This window comes from Schistocerca piceifrons, chromosome 3 (assembly GCF_021461385.2).
Source record: "Schistocerca piceifrons isolate TAMUIC-IGC-003096 chromosome 3, iqSchPice1.1, whole genome shotgun sequence".
Classification (NCBI taxonomy): Eukaryota; Metazoa; Arthropoda; class Insecta; order Orthoptera; family Acrididae; genus Schistocerca; species Schistocerca piceifrons.
Genome location: NC_060140.1, coordinates 639,501,636 through 639,523,593, shown reverse-complemented (window position 1 = coordinate 639,523,593; position 21,958 = coordinate 639,501,636). Strand labels below are relative to the sequence as shown.

At 40.1% G+C, this 21,958-nt stretch overlaps 1 protein-coding gene across 1 annotated transcript in view; it reads right to left on the bottom strand.

Annotated features, from left to right (window-relative positions):
• LOC124788914 (venom carboxylesterase-6-like) overlaps window positions 1–21,958 on the bottom strand; it is a 145,834-nt gene that overhangs the window by 72,053 nt on the left and 51,823 nt on the right. Inside the window, exons 5-6 of the mRNA XM_047256197.1 lie at window positions 18,011–18,204; window positions 6,579–6,738 (exon numbers count right to left, since the gene is read on the bottom strand). Coding sequence (XP_047112153.1) covers window positions 6,579–6,738; window positions 18,011–18,204 — 354 coding nt within the window. The remainder of the gene's footprint in view (window positions 1–6,578; window positions 6,739–18,010; window positions 18,205–21,958) is intronic.

Genomic DNA, 21,958 nt, shown 5'->3' with positions numbered 1-21,958 from the left:
CATCCTCTATCACTTGGTTAAAACATGCACTGGACTTGAAAATACTTGGTACCTGTCACCTAATTTTTTCCTACAACATCTGGCCCACACCTCTTCCATGGCTACTACCTAACAACAGAACTTTCCTCCTACTTTCTACTTTTTTTGCAACAGTTGGTTTCCTCGTGAAAGTCTGTTGAGGGCTGACTACACTTACTTGGGCCTCTTCCTTAGTTGACTGAGGTAGCAAGGCAAATTTGTTTGTGCCAATAATGAAACTGTCAGACACTGTTCTCTTTCGGTGTCCCCTGTTCCTTGCTATTAGTTCCCCCCTGTCTTCACCCTTCTGCCCCCATAACCTAATCAGTTCCTCCCTAGCACTATCGCCGGCCGGTGTGGCCGAGCGGTTCTAGGCGCTTCAGTCTGGAACCGCGCGACCGCTACGGTCGCAGGTTCGAATCCTGCCTCGGCCATGGATGTGTGTGATGTCCTTAGTTAGGTTAAAGCAGTTCTAAGTTCTAGGCGACTGATGACCTCAGATGTTAAGTCCCGTAGTGCTCAGAGCCATTTGAACCATTTGAACCTAGCACTATCCAGTTCAGCCTGAAAGGCTCTAGTCTTCGCTTCCTGTTCCGCTATTTTCTTATCCCTTGAACATAATCTGCAATACCGTGGAAGAGCCCCATTTATTCCCGATTCCCATGCCACTACTTTCACCCCAATGTAACCATCTTGCAAAACGGCTGCTATAATGACGTCACCGTGTATACTGCTACAGTGCTTATCGTATTATAGTAGGATACACAGCTTTTCCTTCTGCGTGGGGCCTCTGACTTTTTGAAACACTGATGGCTGAGGGGGGGGGGGGGGGCGGCGTTGGTTCTGACAGGTCCACAGGTCCAGAGAGAAAAGAAGAGGGGAGTGTCGGACGCCTGTCAGCAACGGAGTCCACAGTTTCCGGCGGCGTGATAGGATGTGTCTGTCATGGCTGGGATGGCTCTGCCAGGCGTACCTGCTTTTGTGACAGTGGTTGTTTCTTGATTACACATATATTTTGCAAATTTCTCCACTAATCATGGTGGGATGATGCGTGTGGTGCTCTCTTGTTCGCGGTCCGGGGGTTAGCAGCTGCGGCCGTGGCAATGACTGTGCTATCTTATAATCATTACTCTTTTCGCTGGAGATATTGGTCACCTCTCTAGTGGCTTATTTTGCAGCGCTGTGCTTTTTCTTATAAACATAGTATTTGTTGATGGGAATTGGTAAACCTCAGAATTTTGCAATGATGTCATAAATTTACTATGATATCATTACTTGCAACAATGTGCTCGCTTTAACTCACAAATTATGACATCAAACGATCTAGTAATGTAGTTTTGGTTTAGGAGGGATTTATCTATCACAGTGTGTTATTTCCTATGTATTTAGTACCTCTGGTTGGAAATTGCTACAACTGCAGCGCTTATAGTATTTACTGTAATGTCATTAATATGTCGTTACACCGTTATTTTTACCAATAGCTGGAGCGTTTTCATTTCTAACACATACACCTTGACGTCGATGTGGTATTGTTAGTATGTTCCATTTATGCCCTTAAGGCAAACTGCATAAGGAATAATGATAATGATAACTGCAGGTTGAAATGGCACAAGGAGCGGCTATATGCAACGATTTAATCATGCCTTGCCGATTTGGAAAAGAAAATTTACTGTGTTTTTTTTAAATTTTATTTTACTAATCACATTTCCTGTGTCCTATCTTTACGTTCCCATGGAAACGTGAGAATGAAAGAGTGATTGTGTTTGGGCTGCTGAACCTGTAGAACTAACCAAAGATGAGTAGCGGGCTGTGGTCTTGCATAGAGTAGCTATTAGATAAGGCTGTGCAAAGAGAATAGCAGAGGCTTCACATGGCGTCGATAGCTTTACAGGGCGTCCGGGCGCTCAGCCATCGGTAGGCCTCGCCCTAGCAGTGCTTCAAAAGGGGAGAACGTTGGTCACTGAGATCATCATCTTAGGCAGTATGCAGAAGGAGGCTGCAGAGAGCAGATATGCCCGCGTTGCTGTTGGAGTATGGTAAGATAATGTGGTAAAGACATGTGTTACAGCATTGTATATCCGGGACAAAGTATCATATTTAAATTTAGTGTAGACAAGGGAATGTTGACAGACGTGGTAATTGTAGTAATTTTTCCTCAAAAGATGACTGAATTTATGAAGGTATGACCGCTAACACGTGGTACTGTCCATCACAATAGTTCCCTTTCTGGTCGTCAATCGTTAACTAAATGCTCTTCACTTCACAGAGTAAGGAAAGTGCTTCGTTTTCAGGTATACGTTTATTAATTTGTGTAAATTTTACTGATGTTTTCTTTGTGCGTTCGTGCTGAGCGCACTTCGCGCCAGAATCAGTCGATACCCACAAGCGATTTAATCTCAAGGATTCCTGCACCTTTAACAGTCGCAAATTATTGGTAAATCCTTTAGAAGGCTAGTCCAAATTGTTTTGTGGGGTTTATTTCAATGTTACGCGAACTTCTCTCTGTGACTATGGAACAGCCAACAGTTTACACTCCCGTGTATAACGTCCATTGTTACAACTAACATTTCAATGTACTTGTTCAAAAGTACAGTGACAAGTATTGACTATATGAATAAAAAAAAAAAACGTAAATTAGTGACAAACTGCGACGTGCACACATTTTATTCAATATGTAACGTCACTACAGATATTCGGATTTAGTTTATGACATGTTCGATATGCCTGCCATAACTGGTGATGATGTGGCACAGACGAATAGCGAAATTCTGCATGACCCGCTGAAGTGTCGGAACATCGATGCTGTCGATGATCTCCTTAATGGCCGGTTCCAGCCCAGCAGTGGTTTTGGGGTTGGTGCTGTACACCTTGTCTTTAATATAGCCCCACAAAAAAGGAGTCGCATGCGTTCAGTTCAGATCCGGAGAATGTGGCGGCCAATCGAGGCCTATGCCAGTGGCCCAGAACCAGAATGCGGTCCTGAAAGTGCTCCTCCAGGACATCAAACACTCTCGATGTGGTTGAGCTCAGTCTTGCATGAAACATATCTCGTCAAAATCAGGGTCACTTTGGATAATGGGAATGAAATCATCTTCCAAAGCCTTCAAGTGCCGTTCGCTAATCGCTGTGCCGTCAAGAAATATCGCATCATTATTCCATGACTGGACATTGCACACCACACAGTGGGGGAGGGTGAAGAGACTTCCCGATAGCGAAATACGGATTCTCAGTCCCCCAGATGCGCCAATTTTGCTTATTGATGAACCCATCCAAATGAAACTGGGCTTCATCGCTAAACCAAACCCTGTATGCACATTCTAAGTCTCATCATGCCTCGTGGCCAACCGTGTAGTTTGAAAGTCATAACGCGAACGCTTCGGAATTTATGACGATTTTATTTCATATAGTTCAATAATTGTCACCCTGCATTAACAGCAACAACTGACATTCGTGATTTACGTGAGATGAGGTAAATTGCAGGTATCATTTTCCAATTTTTAGAGTTCTTTGTACTGCACTGGTGGCCACATGCTTCGCTCCAAACTAGGTAGCCAGTACTTGCCACCCAGTAATTATAATTGAGTGCTTACATTCAGTGTTTTGACCACTGCTAATGAAGGTAGTTCCCCTCTGAGATTAATTTCGCCGGTAAAAGATGATTAAACTTTGTAGTTCCACTGTGATGAGTGGCAGTGCCACGTGATCTGCCACGTGTGACAATGTAAATGTGTGCTTTGTGCAGAGGCATATCGTACACTTATAGATCACTGAACAGATGAATTATTATGAGTTGGCTCTGCAATGTTCATTACACAAGAAGTTGTAGTGGAATTCAGGTCGTTTAAATATGACTAAATTTGATATTTAACTTAGTTTCTATGTGAGTTAGCTTTCAGTGTTGCTTGTACCAGTTCACTTTAGAAGCTCACCAAGGAAAAGTTCACAGTAGATTCAGTTTGATAAGGGTTAACATAGTGACAGATCGCATAGCCAAGTCGTAGTTGAATACAAGCCAATAACACAAGATTCCTGTCAGCTCTGTGTCCTTTATTTTAGTTCATTTTATTTTATTTTTTTATTTTTATTTTATTTTTTTTTGCTTTTGAAGTATCCGAATTCGATTTCTTTTCCATGTGGGACAGTTTTCTGTAATGCTTGTGTCCATTCTAAATTCAGTTTAATCACGGTTTAAGAGGAAGAGAGCGAGTAGCTAGTCCGTATTTGCACGCTCTAGGTAAATTTTCACTTATTTGTGCTAATAAGAGCCCATCTAATCCTCTCTGATTATGATCTACATTAGTTTTCGATCAAATAATCAGTAGTTGCTGATTTCATTCGGTAAGCCCTATCATTGTGTTTTCATTTTTATTTTATCATACTAGATAGAGAGTGTTTTGCATGTCACTGAATCGTGTGTGTTGTCGGCCGAGATTTATTCCGTTGCATGCATGCTCTCACTATTTAATAGTGTGACGACCTTAATTTAATTATAGGAGGCCAAGCAGATCCCGCTTGGGAACAATTACAGTAGCTGAAATGGCGATTTCTAGTTGTGTATTGAGCGTAAGAGTAATTGAGACTGTGAGTTTCGTCTTTGGCAAATAAACACGATCTGCATACCGAATTACCTTAGCATTGGTATTCTCACAGAATTACGTCCCCATATTCTTCAGCAAGGTAAATTCCCAATGACTGATGTTATTTCATTCAAATTATTTAACTGAAAAGTAAATAAACTCAAATTAGAATGCAATCTAAACGTACGGCCGAAGAGAACAGACAAATCGCAAATATTTAATCTCCGTCTGTGCTGATTGTTGACAGGATCAGGGCGAGTTATCAGTTGTGCTACAATTAACTATACTGAAATAATAAAAGCTGAATAATTTACATTCTTTAACTTACTGAACTGTAAATAATGAGGTATACCCTGTGGTCATTAACCATAGCAATCAGTAAGAGGTAACCAATGAGCAAAGAAGGAAGGACAGTAAGACTGCTACGCAGGAAACGCATATTTTTGCCAATGAATATAATTAAATTGAGTAACGAAATAGAAGGTATTGCTATTTAACAACTGGAAATTCGATGATGACCAATAAGAGTGTAAGTTTGCAATATCACACGCATGCTAGGAGAGTAGTGGTGGTTTAGCAATGATAAATAACACGAATACTTTTGGGCACAATCTGCTGCACTGTAACTGGCTGAGGGTGTCATGCGTTGACACAAAGTTGATGCAACACTGACGTGACACGACGCAACTTTGATGCGAGGTCATGATATACGCTTCACAATGTTGATGTGACGCTGAAATTAGTGGCTCTGTATTCACGTAACTATATAAGATTTTGAGAAAACACAAAAAACGTGGAATAATACGTAAAATTTCGGAAAAATGAGAGTGTATACATGTTTTCCATGGTGTGGCCTCAGCTGATGCCTCGAATGGCGAAAACCAAGCATATTTAATTTGGTTACTAATAAATAGACTTCAAGTGATGTTACTTAATCTAATTACAATAATCCTTTATTCACGAAAAGAAACATGCTTATCCTCTTCTCATTGCACAGTGCTCCAGTTTAAAAGATGAAGATGAAGAATCGCATTCGCCCAGGAGGGTTTGAGTGGAGCGGGAGAGGGGGAATGGGGGTACATTTCCCTCTGGATGTCGTTAAACGTAGCACATACACATTCAAGTGGTCTCTGCGGAGAGGAGACTTGGTGGATAATCTAGATTATAGCTCTCCCAAACGAGTAACCTGACACTGATAACCCTTACCATTGACCTCGATCTTACACCCTCCTTATTTCCTATACTCACTGATAACCTGCTGCCATCTGGGTTTTAGCCAATGTGAGTGACATACTAGGCCCTCTGTTATTATGCTCGTGTCATCCGTAAGTCCAATATGTGCTTACAGTTTTTTGAAGTCTTATTCTTTGTGGTCTCTTCCTTTTTGGAGGTCTTCCATCCACAGCCACAGTTTCACAGATAGTATAGAAGTATAAAAGTTTGTAGAAGAATGAATGGTAGCAATGTAGGAGCCAAGAATCTGAGCAATAAGCACGTCTTTTAAAACTGTTAACTATTTATTATTAGTTAAACCAATACGTAAATAAATTGCCAGTTATTGTAGTGACCACTTAACATGCTATTAATCAAACGAAGTGCGTTATTGTCAAATAAGGCTTTATGTAGACGCAAAATACGGCATAGACCCCATACTGTATGTCATTTGATGGTTCTTTTTGTAGGGCAGGAACGGATCCAATTCAGTACCGATTCCAATGTTCCTGTTTACCAGGCGAGTTTTATACCTACTATGAAGTCTGTCAATTTGACCTCCTGCTCTCTTGAATGACAGTAAGACACGTTCCTTCCTTTACTTTCACATTTCACAACATTTAAGTTCACCAAGTATTCACAATCAAAAGTAAAGGCAATGTGATAGAATATTCTACCGTTCTTCTTGTGACATGAACTTCAATTGTGAAGCCATTTGCTCAGCACCACACGTGAAAGATTGTAAATACATTACGAAGTGCAAACCCTTACCTGCTGCGAAGAAGGTTCCTTCTTCTTTAGTGACCCCTACCAACCATGGGACAGCAGTGTGGGGCGCCAGATGAACTGGATGTCTGGGGAGAAACGCGTCCTCTCCATCAGCCTCCACAACTGGCCGGAATGGCATAAGAGGAGCATACATGCCCCATTCCTAAACCAAAGACATCATCCATCATGAAACAGCTATACTTTACCAGAAAGATCATTCATCTTACAGATATCCAACACTTTTGGGGAGTAATCCACAGATAGAAAGAAAGATACATAACGCATTTTGATATGCATGCTTCATGCATCCTACCCACCTCTTCTCACTGAATTAACTAAAACTTGGAATGCATTTTTTTTCTTTTTGTTCACTTGGTTACAAAATTTCTTAAGAATATATTTCACGACTTCTTGGTAAAATCTATCAAATATTTTTCAGTCAGTTTTTTCTAATGATAGGGAATGAATATTAGTCATATATAAGCAACCAGTTATGTAACAGGCTGTTCTTGAGATCGAAATTTACGGAAAAGTAATTAATTTATTAACTTCTTACTGATTTAAAATTTCCACGTGTAACACTATATTCAATACTCCCTTGACAGCAAAATTTAGACCTACCAGAGAATACTATATACCATTTCTTTCTAATACCACACTTTTTTAGTACCAGTTATTTGTGAATAATATATTTCAGGTTGAGAATTGAGTGTCACAAGCAGGTGCTTATACTCTGAACCTAACCCTCTACATGAAATTACATGCCTATAAGAGCAGATACCAAAACTATAAAGTGTATGCACCGAAGTTTGAGATATACCTTAATACTTACATATTTATTCGGTTTTAAATATGTGGCTTACAGCCACACAAATGTAATGCGCATCAAACTGAACACTAAAGAAGAAATTTATCTACAGCTACAACTGTACCTTAAATGGTGAAAGGGTATGTGAGCAGTGGTGTATGTATCTACAGGCACAGGCAGTGGGAAAAGTGACTATTCCCTTGTGACAGCAGCAAACAATAAGTATATAATGGCAGGAAATCCAAATAGCAGTAAAGATATACCAGTACTGGAACGAAGGACCATTGTCCTCCACACATAAACAATGCCATCACTTAACTTGACCCGAAGTCACACACTTGTACTCTTCGAATTGTGACAATGACATTGCTTTCATAAACAAACTGCTCACTAGGCTGACCTAATGACATTACTTATGTAAACAATATTTCTACTTGTATTCTTATAATTTATTTAGGTCCCAGATATTAGTCCCCTTACAAGCTGCGATCATCCTCCTCCCCTCCCTCCATACCCTCCATCCCACCACTCCTTATGATGTTGACCGCTTTCACATTTCAGTAGATGTGTGGAAAATGATGGTATTTTATCCTACACTTTTTGCCACAGTACATTATTCCAGTTATCTTAATTAATGTAATGTATTACTTATTATCAACTTATGGCAGTCTCATGTTTACATCACTCTTATCTTAATTAGTAAGATTTTTGACCTAGAAATGAGGTCAGACACTTCGAGACTAGGGTGATATAGTATAATGGTGGCATGCAGAATATATTTAAAGCCATTTAAAAGTGTTTGAAATATGTAATAATTTCAGTAGTGATTTGTACTGTTGTTGATTCACCAACAGTATCTATTCTCAGTCGAACTCATTACTGGCTGTTTCCTCAAACTAATAGTAAATTAAGTAAATATATTGTTAAATTCTTGGAGTGCAGGGAGGCAATGTCGTCGTAAAATTGCACATATAACGGTTCGAGACGTGTGGAGGCGGATGAAAAGGATATGGCATCCTACAACAATCCTCGCTTCTGGCGCCTGAACGCCAGCATAAATGTACAGTAAAATGTCAAACTGAGAAGAGTGACATAAATGATGATGACGAAAGTGTTAATGAGGAAAGAATTGGCTCTGATCTCAGTAACGAAATGGGAATAATTAGCAGAAATCAAATTTTAGATGAAACAGATAATTAAAGTTGAAATTTGAATGTGGACATCGAATCAGGAGGTGTAGAAACAGACAAGAATCATGTTGAGAGTGTAGGAAAGGAGGATATGTTAACGCAGCTTTTACAAGAAATGAGTAACTATTCAAAATCTAAATAATAAAACCAATGTTTTCTAAAAAAAAGTAGGTGGTACTAAACGAGAATTGGAGTCAGATAACCAGAGATTGAGCCCAGATTTGAACAAAATGTAGGATCGAAAGGTGATAGTTAAATATAATGACTTACATTGTTTACCTACAAGTTTCATAAACGAGATTGAAACCGACGAAAAGTGAAAATTCTCCTCATAATTACGACAGTACACAATATGATGAAGAGAGAGAAGGTGACGTCGTGGCTGATCAGTCTCAATTAAAATTACAGCCATAGGAAGATAATCAGTCAATAGAATCGAGTGCAGTATTTCATGTTGCCGTTGTTGACCGGCAGAGGTGAAGTGATTAAAATAATTCCGACGTCAAGCTGATTTCTGATATACGACAACTTCTTTATGATCTTGTAATTAACATTAACAAGTTGGATAAATTTGTAGTTGTAATGATGAAACGGATCAGTGTCTGAAACGAGAGAGTACTGATTACCTAACACATTAAAAACCGCGATGATAACTGATATTCTGACGTAAACATTGACACTTTCGTTATCAAGGTAAAATTTAAAGTTTTATGTTCACGAAATCCGAAAGAGGCGGCTAATATTGGTTGTTAAGCACAGCAAACCTACGTTGTTCATTACATTACGGGAAAGTTTCGTGTGGAATATGCTACGACTTCTACGAAATTCAGAACAATGTTCTCAATTGGATATTTGGCCAAGGATCAGCAGAACAAAGCTCTTAATTTGTTAAGCTACACCGAGCATGCCAAGGGCAGTAATTGGAACTTTACATCCATTTCTGAGAAGAAATTAAAGCGTAACAGTAACCGAAATAGAAGGACAGTGTATGCTCAATTTGTGAAGAACTTTATTTTCAAGTGATAATGACTACTGATTTCAGGACTTTGATTTCTGGAAGGATTTATTAATTTTTTTTATAAATGAATCTGTATTTAACATCATTACATTGTTTTAACTTTTTAATTGGATTGTAATTTTTATGATGTTCCAAAGCCAGCTTTGGGTTTAAAGTGATGCTGCAATCTGTTTCTTTTCTGCGTTTGAGAGGTGCTGGTGTGCAAAGCTATGTCACCGTGTTTTCATGAATAAAGATAACCTTCTCTTGGGTCACTGATGAGTCACAACGCGGAAGAGAGCTGGCATACTTTGTGGCGAGCGGAGCTCCAGTCCATGCTGTGCAAACCTGGCGTCGCACTCTTCTACCCTGTGAGGATTAGCTGAGCACTCGTCTCCCCATAGTCTGTTTATCAACAAGGTCATATGGCGTGGAAAGACAACGCGAGCCTTCAATTTTGTGTGTAGTATGTACAGTTGTTTTCATGTTCTTTAGAAACCACATTACCTGCGAGCGCAGTGAGAGTTTAAGATAAAATAGTACAACGCAAAATGTGTACATCTGGATATTTCAAATTCTAATGTATTTATATAGCTCCCCTCTCCCTTCCCCACTATTTTCTTTTTTCATTTCTGCATGTATCAACTATTAGCATTTGTGCATTATACTTGGGACGTTTACATATTTTGGGTATCTACTTTATTAATAATGAGATTATTTTTAATCCGTTACTAAGCAAGAAGTTGACGTCTCTCTGCCATCATAATATAAATGAGAAAGTTCATCCTCCTTGATATCCATTTGTTAATCATAATGAAGTTTACTTAATGAGTGAAGGGCTAGGTAGGATCAAATGTGAGGATTTACATTCTTCTGAAAAAAATAGTTATAATTAGAGAGTAGTTGATTATTTAAGACACTTATTTAGTTATTTGGCTAATTAACATTCTTGAAAGTTAAAGAACACGTTACATATTTTTGCAGAAAGAGCTAGAGATTGTGCACTAAAAATGTGCCTCTTTTTTAATACTAACAAGCACATTAATTACTACTCTTCTTTGTTATGCACACTTGCTGTAGGTATACATATTCTTAGCCCTGGTTTACAAACATTGTCTTGAACTATGTATGATAAATTTTTTCTTTAATGTCACATATACTTATGCCTAGAAGCTATGTTTTCATGTGGTGCCATCCATTAAATGTAAATAGTTGAAATGCTTGTTAATTTACCATTCTGAATAAAAAATGGTCAGCGAAAGTAACCGGATACTTCCGGCATATGAAATCACCACATCCTGAAAACAGTCTTGACAAAGAGGATAGAAGAGCGCACAATGGCTCAAGGCACTCTCTTGCACTTGGAGTGGGAAAGTACCCCTAAAAGGAGAAATCACCAGGAAACAGTGATCAAAGGCATGAGGATGCAGAAGGTAATGGAAATCATTGCATGAAAGATCCTTAATGTGTAGCGAGAGGACGTGTGGTCTGTAATTAAAAAAGTATAATTATGATGTCTCCATTGTCAAAGGATTCCGGAATAGTCCCCCATTTGGATCTCTGTAAAAATACTGGCGAGGGGAAGGTGACCATGAGATAGACACGAACAACAAACGAAACAATAACGTTCTACGAGTCAAGACATGGAATGTCACAAGTATGAACGTGGTAGAGAAGCTAGAAAATCTTATAAGGGAAATTCTAAGGATCATTGTAGATACAGTGGGCGTCAGTGAAGTGAAAAGGAACGAAGACAACGGTCTCTGCTCAGACCATTATAGGGTAATATTAACAGTGGTGGAGAGTGGTATAGCAGAAGTAGAGTTTGTTATGAAAAGAAACGTAGGGCAGGGAGCGAGCTACTATGAACTGCTTAGTGGTAGGGTTGTTCTCATCACAATCGACAGCAAACCAACACTGACAGCTTTAGTTCAGGTATACAAGCCGAAGTTTCAAGAAGAAAAAGAATAGATACAGAAAATATGTGGTGGCATTGAACAGGTAATTCAGTATGAAAAGGGAGATGATAATCTAATACTCACAGGGGAATGAATAGGAGAGAGTTATTGAAGAATATGGGATTGGTAGTAGGAATGAGAGAGAAAAAAGACTGAGTTCCAAAGTATATTTCATCTAGTCATAGCGAATATTGCGTTCAAAACTCACAAGACCAGTAGGTATACCTTAAAAGGACCAGGAGATATGGGAAGATCTCATTTACACTACAACATGATCAGGCAGGGATCTCGAAATCAAATATCAGGTTGTAAGGTTTACCCAGGAGAAGTTATGGACTGGGATCGTAATATAGCAATAATGAAGAGTGGGGTGAAGTTTAAGAGACTAGTCAGGAAGAACCACTGTGCAAAGAAGTGGGATGCAGAAGTACTAACAAATAAAGAAATATACTTGAAGTTCTCTGAGGCTCAGCGGACAGTTCCGTTGCAGAGGAATTAACGTGTCGGCAATCACATAAGTTGGAAAGAGAAAAGTAGGCACCAGGAAGGTAACTGTGAAGAAACTATGGGTGGCAAAAGAAATACATCAGTTTATCGATAAAAGAAGGACGTTCAAAAATGTCCAGAGAAATTTATAATTACAGAAACACAAGTGACTTTGGAATGACATAAAATGAATAGGAAGTGCAGGGAAGCTAAGGCGAAACGGCTGCGTGGAAAATATAAGGAAAAAGGTAAAAAAATAACTGTCGGAAAGTGACTCAGCATACACAAAAGAGGAAAGAAGCTTTTGTGAAATTAAAAGAAAGGATGGTAACATTAAGAGCGCAATGGGAATTACACTGGTAAATGCAGAGGGGAGAGTGGGTACATGAAAGAGTACGTTGAAGGTCCCTGCGATTGTAAGGACTTGTCTGACGACGAGATGGAAGAAGAAACAGTAGCCATCAGGGAAGAGGTAGGGGATCCAGTACCACAATCAGATCGTAAAAGAGCTTTGGATGACTTAAGGCCAAATAATGCAGAAGGGATAGGTAACATTCCATAGCAATTTCTAAAATCGTTGGGGGAAATGGCAACAAAACTACTCACGTTGGTGTGTAGAATGTATGTATAGTGATATACAATCAAACACTCCGAAAACCTCATCAACATAATTCTGAAAACATAAACAGCTGACAAGTGTGAGAATTACCGGACAGTCAGCTTAATAGCTCATGCAACCAAGTTGTTGACAAGACTATATACAGAAAAATAGAAAAGAAAATTGACGATCCCGTGGATGACGATCAGTTTGACTTCAGGAAAGGTAAAAACAACAGAGAGGCAGTTCTGAGATTGCGGTTGATGACTGAAGTAAGACTGAAGACAATTCAAGACACATTCATAGGATTTGTAGACCTGGAAAAGCGTCTGACAACGTAAAATGCTGCGAGATGTTCGAAATATGCGTAAGCTATAGAGAAATTATGAATGACATACAATATGTTCAAAAATCAAGATGGAACAATAGCAGTGAAATAACATGAACGAAGTGCTCGGATTAAAAAGGGTTTAAGGAAGGGATGTAGTCTTTCGCCCTACTGTTCAATCTGACATGAAAGAAGCAATGACAGAAATATAAGAAAGGTTCAAGAGTAGGATCTAAATTCGAGGTAAAAGGACATCAGTGATAATATTCGCTGATGTCATTGCTATCCTCAGTGAAAGTGAAGAATAATTACAGAATCTGCCGAATGTAACCAACAGTCTATTGACTATGGAATATGGAGTGAAAGTAAATCGACGAAAGGTGAAAGTAATAAGGAGTAGCAGAAATGAGAACACCAAACTGGGGATCATGAAGTACATGAAGTTAAGGAATTCTACTACCTAGCCAGCAGAACAACAAATGATGGACAGAGCAAGGAGGGCATCAAAAGCAGGATAGTACAGGCAAAAAGAGCATTCCCCACGAAGAGAAAGTTATTAATGTCAAACATTGGCCTTAATTTGAGGCAGAAATTTCTGAAAATATGCGTTTGAAGCACAGCATTGTATAGTAGTGAAACATGGACTATGGGAAAACAGTAAGAAAAGAGAACCGAAGCATTTATGAAGCGGTGCTACAGAAGAATGTTAAAAACTAGGTGGACTTCTAAGATAAGGAGTGAGGAGGTTCTCTGCAGAATCAGGGAGGAAAGGAGTGTACGGAAAGCACTGACAAGAAGGGGCGGGATGGTGAGAATCTGTTAATACGTCAGGGAATAACGCCTACGGTATTGGTTGGAGATGTTGAGGGTAAAAATGAGAGTTGTAGAGGGTAAAAACTGTAGAGGAAGACAGAGATTGGAATTTACCTAGCAAATAATTGAGGATGTATGTTCCAAGTGCTACTCTGAGAATAAGAAATTGTCTCAGGAGAGTAATTCGTGGCGGATCGCATAAAATCAACCAGAAGACTGATGAGTCCAAAGTATTGTTGTTGCCTGGTACGAGCGCTTAGTGGCAATCGAGAGAATTCTAGAAGGGCAGTAGAGTTCAGATGATGAGCCTGCCATCATTGCTCCTATGTACTTCCTGAATAGCTTTCGGTAGAATTATTTGCGTATTGTTCTAACTACTCTTAAGGTTGAAGCTATTAATGTCGTATGGTGGCACGTGGAATGTTACTAACACCAAGTGTATTTAAAAGTGCTTAAACTGATTAATAATTCTGATAATAAAACGTACTGTTGGCAATTTGCTAACAATAACATTTCCGAATCAAATCCGTCATCGACTGCTTACTCAAACTAACAGTAAGTGAATTAAATCGATCGTTCACTTCTCCCCAGAGGAGAGAGAAAGCGGCGTCATGAAGCAGGACACCTAGAGGTTATGTTATTGACAGTTCCAGACAGCTACACATGCAGAGTGCCAAAACCTGGAAAATTACTGAAAAAAACAGGGAAAGTACCCAATCTAGATATAGTGACGGTCAGTGAGGTGAAATGGAAAGAAGACAAGGGTATCTGGTCAGATTAGTGTAGGGTAATATCAACTCAGACAGAAAATGGCGCAACGGGAGTAGGTATCATTATGAGCAGGAAGGCTGGGCAGAGAATGAGTTACAATGAACAGTTCAGTAAAAAAGGCTGTTCCCATCAGAATCGACAGCAAACCAACACTGACCGTAATAGTTCAGGTATACATGCCGACGTCGCAAGCAGAGTATGAAGAGACATAAAGTATGTGAGAATATTGAACGGGTAATTCGTTATGTAAGGGGAGATGAAAATCTAATAGTCGCGGGCGTTGGAATGAGAACGGTAATAGGAGAGGGAGTAGAAGAAAGGGTTATAGGACAAAATGGCCTTGGTAGCTGGAACGTCAGAGGATAAAAACTAATTGAGGAAAACTAATTGAGTTCTCCAATTAATATCCGTTATTAATAGAGAACACTTTACCAACATGTTCAGAGAAAATCAACAGTACAAAAATACGAGTCACTAAGGATCGAAGTAAATCGGAAGTACAGGGAAGCTAAGGCAAAACGGTTTCCTGAAAAATATGATGAAATCGGGAAAGAAATGATTGTCAGAAGAATGGACTGATTACAAAGAACAGTCATAACAATCTTCGGTGACATTAAAAGCAAGGGCGGTAACATTAACAGTTCAGTGCGAATTCCGCTGTTAAATCGAATAAGGCGGAAGGGATAGCTAACATTCCATCAGAATTTCTAAAACCATTGGGTAAGTGGCAACTGAATGACTATTCATGTTGGTGTATGGAATGTATGAGACTGGCGATGTTTCATCTGCCTTTCCAGAAAACATCATCCACACAATTCCGAAGAGAGCAAGAGCCGGCAAGTGCGAGAATTATGTCTCAGTCAACTTAACAGCTCATGCATGTAAGCTGCTGACAAGATAATGTACAGAAGAATGGAAAAGAAAATTGAGGACGTGTTAGATGACCATTAGTTTGGCTTCAGGAAAAGTAAAGGAATCAAAGATGCAGTCCTGACGTTGCGGTTGGTAATGGGAGTAATCCTAAAGAGAAATTGAGACACATTCATTAGATTTGTCGACTTGAAAAAAGCTTCGACAATCTAAAATGGGGTAAGATGTTCGAAATTCTGGGAGAAACTTGGCTGATCTATAAGAAAAGACAGGTGTTATGCATTATGTTCAAGAACCAAGAGGGAGCAGCAATGCGGAAGACCAAGGACGAAGTGTTCAGATTAAAAGGGGTGTAAGACGGGGATGTAGACTTTTTCCGCTACTGTTCACGAAGAAGCAGTGATGGATATAAAAGAAAGATTCAAGAGTGGGATTAAAATTCAGCTTGAAAGGATGTCAATGATAAATTTCGCTGGTGACATTGCTACCCACAGTGAAAGTGAAGAAGGATTACAGGATGTGTTAAATGGAATGAACCGGCTTAGCTGAAATGAGAACAGCAAGAAATTTAATATTGTAACTGGCGATCACGACGTGCACGAAGATAAGGAATCCTTCTACCTATACAGGAATATATACTACAACAGACGAAGCAAGAAAGACTAAAACGTAGACTGGCACTGGCCAAGTGAAATAAGCTAGTATCAAACATAGTTCTTAACTTGAGGGAGAAATTTATGAGAATATACGTTTGGAGCACAGTATTGCATGCTAGTGAGGCATGGACTGTGGAAAAGCCTTAACAGAAGAGAATCGAAGTATCTGAGATGTGTTGCCACACAAAAATTTTGAAAATAAGGTGGACTGATAAGGTAATGAATGAGCAGGTTCTACGGAGAGTCGGCAAGGATAGAAATATATGGAATACGCAGTCAAGAAGAAGGGATAGGAGGATACACATGATCAAAAGTATCCGGGCATCCCCCAAAACATATGTTTTTCATATTAGGTACATTACGCTGCCACCTACTGACGGGTACTCCATATCAACGACCTCAGTAGTCATTAGACATCGTGTGAGACCAGAATGGGGCGCTCCGCAGAACTCACGAACTTCGAACGTGGTCAGGTGGTCGGGTGTCACTTGTGTCATACATCTGTACGCGAGATATCAACACTCCTAAACATCGCTAGGTCCACTGTTTCCGATGTGATAGTGAAGTGGAAACGTGAAGGGACACGTACAGCACAAAAGCGTACAGGCCGACCTCGTCTGTTGACTGACAGAGACCGTCGACAGTTGACGAGAATCGTAATGTGTAATAGGTAGACATCTATCTAGGCCATCACACAGGAATTCCAAACTGCATCAGGATCCACTACAAGTACTATGACAGTTAGGCGGCAGGTGAGAAAACTGCGACTGCTCATAAGCCACACATCATGCTGGTAAATACCAAACGACACCTCGCTTGGTGTAAGGAGAGTAAACTTTGGACGATTGAACAGCGGAAAAACGTTGTGTGGAGTGACGAATCACGGTACACAACGTGGCGATCCGATGGTAGGGTGTGGGTATGGCAAATTCCCGGTGAACGCCATCTGCTAGCGTGTGTAGTGGCAACAATAAAATTAGGAGGCGATGGTATTATGGTGTGGTCGTGTTTTTCATGCAGGGGGCTTGCACTCCTTGTTGTTTTGCGTGGCACTATCACATCACAGGCCTACATTGATGTTTTAAGCACCTTCTCGCTTTCCACTGTTGAACAGCAATGCGGGGATGGCGATTGCATCTTTTAACACGATCAAGCACCTGTTCATAATGCACGGCCTGTGGTGGAGTGGTTGCATGACAGTAACATTCCTGTAATGGACTGGCCTGCACAGAGTCCTGACCTGAATCCTATAGAACATCTTTGGGATGTTTTTGAACGCCGACTTCGTGCCAGACCTCACCGATCGACATCGATACTTCTCCTCAATGCAGCACTCCGTGAAGATTGAGCTGCTGTTCCCCAAGAAACCTGCCAGGGCTGATTGGACGTATGTCTACGAGAGTGGAAGCTGTCATGAATGTTAACGGTGGGCCAACACAATATTGAATTGCAGAATTACCGATGGAGGGCACCACGAACTTTTAAATTATTTTCAGCCTTGTGTCCGAATGCTTTTGATCACATAGCGTAGGACATATGATAAGGCGTCACGGAATTAACTTCCATGGTACAAGAGGAAGGTGGAGAGGGTAAAAACTGAGGAGTAAGACAGAGATTGGAGTACACCCAGCAAATAATTAAGGACGTAGGGTGAAATAGCTACTCTGAGATGAAAAGGTTGACCCAGGAGAACGTGGCGGGCCGCATCAAACCAGTCAGTGACTGACGATGCAAAAACAAATTAATGGTCTGACATTATTGTCACTTATTTATATCATCATGGGCATAGATTTCACGTGCTTCTGATGATTCCTTCAATTAACTACATATTTTGTTCTACTTGTCTACTTTAATTTGTAATTTTGAAGTCGAGTGTCTTACATTGTGCAGAAAATATACCAGTAACAGGTAGTACGAAATTACCCATGCATCAACTGAACAAAACAGTTAAGATACCAACCGCATATTGAAACTGTGCAGCAGTCAGCTTATAGTCGTCTACATTCCTGAGGCAGTCGACCAGCGCTGCACTGGGCTCTATTGGACATCCCATGAGTGCAGCCAACTTTCGCGCATTGCGCTCACCTCCTGTCTCAGAAATTGCCCATGGCGATAGCGCTACGCCGCTCTGGGATATCGCCCGGTGGAAAAGACCTGCAAATTAAACAAAACTGTCATTGAAATTTGCATACACTCTTGTAATTGCAAATTACTTTACTATGAAATTCTCATTCGTGACACATCGTTATCAACAGACTGCTTGTGTATCTACCCTTTTATGTAATGAACAGCTCATTTTCTTGTGTATGCTCACGCCTGATGAAGCCAGTTGTTGGTGCTTTTTCCATGGATGAGACCTGATGTTTGATGAATATAAGGGAAAATAGCATGAAGACCGGTAGTAAAAACTCTCGCCGTGTGTGGACAGGCATTATCTTGCTGAAATGTTAGGCCAGGATGGTTTACCATGAATTTCAACAAAACGGGCCGTACTATACCGAAGTCGTACCGCTACGCCACGAAGGTGTCGCGGATGACAACCAAAGGATCTTGGGTGAAAATAAATGACACCTGAGACCATCACTCGTGGTTGTCAGGCTGTATGGTGGGCGACAGTCAGGTTGCTATCCTACCACTGCCCAGTGCATCTTGAGGCACGTCTTCGCTGGTCATTGGGGCTCAGTTCGAAGCGAGACTCATCACTGAACACAATTCCGCTCCACTCAATGAGATCCCCGGCGACTGTGTTCGTGCTTGCCAAACTACCTTTCCCAGCAAAGCCGTCGGATCTCTCCCCATCTGAGAACTTTTGGTGCATTATGGACGTGGCCCTCCAACAACCTCGGGACTATGACGATCTGACGAGCCAATTGAACAGAATCTGGCACGATATCCGCCAGGAGGACATCCAACAACTCTATCAATCAATGCGAAGCTAAATAACTGCTTGTCTAAAGGTCAGAGTTGGACCACTTCATAATTTACTTGCTCAATTTGAGAAGCTCTTTCTCATGAATAAGTCATCCAGTTTTTCTTAAATAACAATCATTTGTCTGGCTGTACGATTTCCACCCGATTTGGATAATTCCTTTGTGGTACATGCTTCTTCCTTCTTTCTTTTTTTTTAGATTGTTTTGTTTCGATTTGTCGGAAGAGCTCTCATTATCAAGTACTTGTTGAATATTTGTCGCACCGTTTTAAGCAAGAGCTAGTTTTTCCGCTATCCATTTGTTTATATCATCGTATCTCTCGAACTACATATAGAAAAATGATATAACGTTACAGGTACGTCCACTGGTATAGGCTGATGCCGTCTACAAAATGTGTTGCGAATACAGTCAGTAGTAAACAACTAATAATATAAAACATTATGGCTATTACTGAAGTTTTACTGCATGAACTTCGAAAATACAGTAAGCAATGAATTTTCCTTTTGTCGTTTTGTGACCATTAACAGTGAGAAAAAGTTTCATAAGGGTTTGAAATTGTGTTTATACAGTAGTTTGCCCGAAGTGGCTAAGTGTCATCATTTTTAAAATGCTGGGTGAATACATATAGTCTGGGTATTTCTGCTTGCCTTGAGCTTATTGCCTCAAGGCATATACAGAGTTGCTACACTAGTCAAAGCTAAAGACCGCAAATAACATCATAAAGGAACTGGCTGGTACAACACGGGGTGTTTAAGCATTCATTGTACAGACTACAGCTCTGACAGTAATATACCCATTTATGGCCATAGCCCATACAAGGAAATACACATCCAATTGAATGAATCAATGAGAATTATCACGGGTATAATAAAATCCACACTGATCCCTTGGCTGCACATCATCAGTAACATTTCACCAGCAGTGACGCCAAGAAGCAACCTGTCCAGAATGAAGGAAGCTGCATCACCCCTTCTACCCCCGAGACCTTCCAGTTCATATAGTCTTAAATGAGCCTCCTTCAGACCGCTTGATATCACGCACTCCATTATGGTATAATGGAAGAATCAACAAGAAGTTTGACCTTAAAGAAGAATGGTGCAAGAGATTCAATGCTGCAACAATGAAATTCAAGGTGTTCAAGATATACCTGCCTGTATACCAGGAAATGATCTGAGGAGAAGTGAACAGTGTAAGAACCAGTCACACCAGGTGCAATGGAAATGATCTGAGGAGAAGTGAACAGTGTAAGAACCAGTCACACCAGGTGCAATGCTATGATACACAAGTGGGGACTCGAGACTCTCCAGCCTGCAGTTGTGGTATCCAAGAACAAACCGCTCAGTATATTGTCAGAGACTGGCCTCTGAGAAAGTACCCAGAACCACTCAACGATTTTATTAATGCTGCTCCCTCTGCTATCAAACTGGCTTCATTCAGTAGATGTTAATTCTAATTAATTACATTGTTTTAATTAACAGCCTTAATTTTGTAGTTTAAAAATCCTCCTTTCAGTATTACAGAATTATTAACTTTAAGAATTTAAACATATTAGCTTTGTGATTAAATCCTAAAATGAGTAATTTTAACTGCATCTATTTCTCAATGTTTGCTGTTGTTGCCATACAATAAATAAAAAAATAAATAAATGTAATACTTATTAAAATGTGTTAAACATTTAACATGAGAATAGTTGTGAATGACGGGTTATACCAGCGTTTTAAATTTCTTAATTCGGTCAATAATTGAGTGAAAAGTTGAAAATCAAATTTTGTTGCCCCTGGAAGCCATTAGAGAGGCAACTTGCAATTGGGACTGGGCGACCGAGTCCTGGGTTAGCCTTTTACTAAACATAATATAGTGCATTAACCTTGAAGATGATTTCTCTGACTCCAGTGCAGTCTTATTTTGAAGATTTGAAACGTCTTTATTCTGATGGTTTATGATGTCTCTTCTTTCGGAATACTGAGTGAATGTTAATCTGGATGAGAAATATAATTCTTGCACAAAACCCTGATAGCATCTTGAACATATTCCAGAACAAGTAGTAAATATGAAAACATGTACTGTAAATATGAGAGTCAGTCAAATGAAAACCCAACACTTGCGACAACAGTACTGTGGAATGTGTTTTTATCATGCAACAGCGTGATTCTTTCCGACAGCATTTCGACAGATCGATGGCTAACAGCAGAGCCAAAAGTAGAAACATCCGATTTCTTCCCAGCAAAATAAAACCAAAGATGGGATATTTCCACTGCTGGCTCTGCTGTTTGCCCTTGGTCTGTCGGAATGCTGTCGGAAAGAATCAAGCTGTTGTACGATAATGTCTGCCCCTACAGTGCCAATCATACCAAGGCTAAGCTTCGGCGATTTGGTTGGGAAACACTACAACATCCTCTGCACAACCCAGATTTTGCACCATCTGATTTGTACAACCCTGGCCACCTGAAGAAAAGTACGCTTGGATGTCGACTTCAGTCGGACAAGGAAGTGCAGGAGTGGGTGCAGTTGAGGATCCGCCAGCGGCCGACCTCATTCTATGGGACAGCAGGGTGTTAGGTTTTCATTTCACTGCCTCTTATAATACATTACAGTCTGCAGTTTTATATGGGCTGCAGTTTAACGTTTTATAGCCCTTCAGTCTTCTTTATGCATAAAACTACGCCCGATCTCCCAGACCCCAACTTTGTTGAAATATGACTAAATGTATTAAGAAATTTCGCCAAGCTACTTACGATTATTTGTGGTTGGGTCTATTTGATTGTAAAATTAAAGCAGTGGCCAACATGATACTTGGTTTGTACATAGCAGTTCTTTATTATTCGTACTCCTAAAAGTTGAAATATTCCCTTGCTTTTGTTAGCAGCTGTTGTACCCAGTTATAAGACCAGCCACACGTCGACGCTGAGTATGAAGAACGATGTGTCAACGTTTTCCTCACTACCAAATTGCAATGACAAACGAAAACAAGACATACC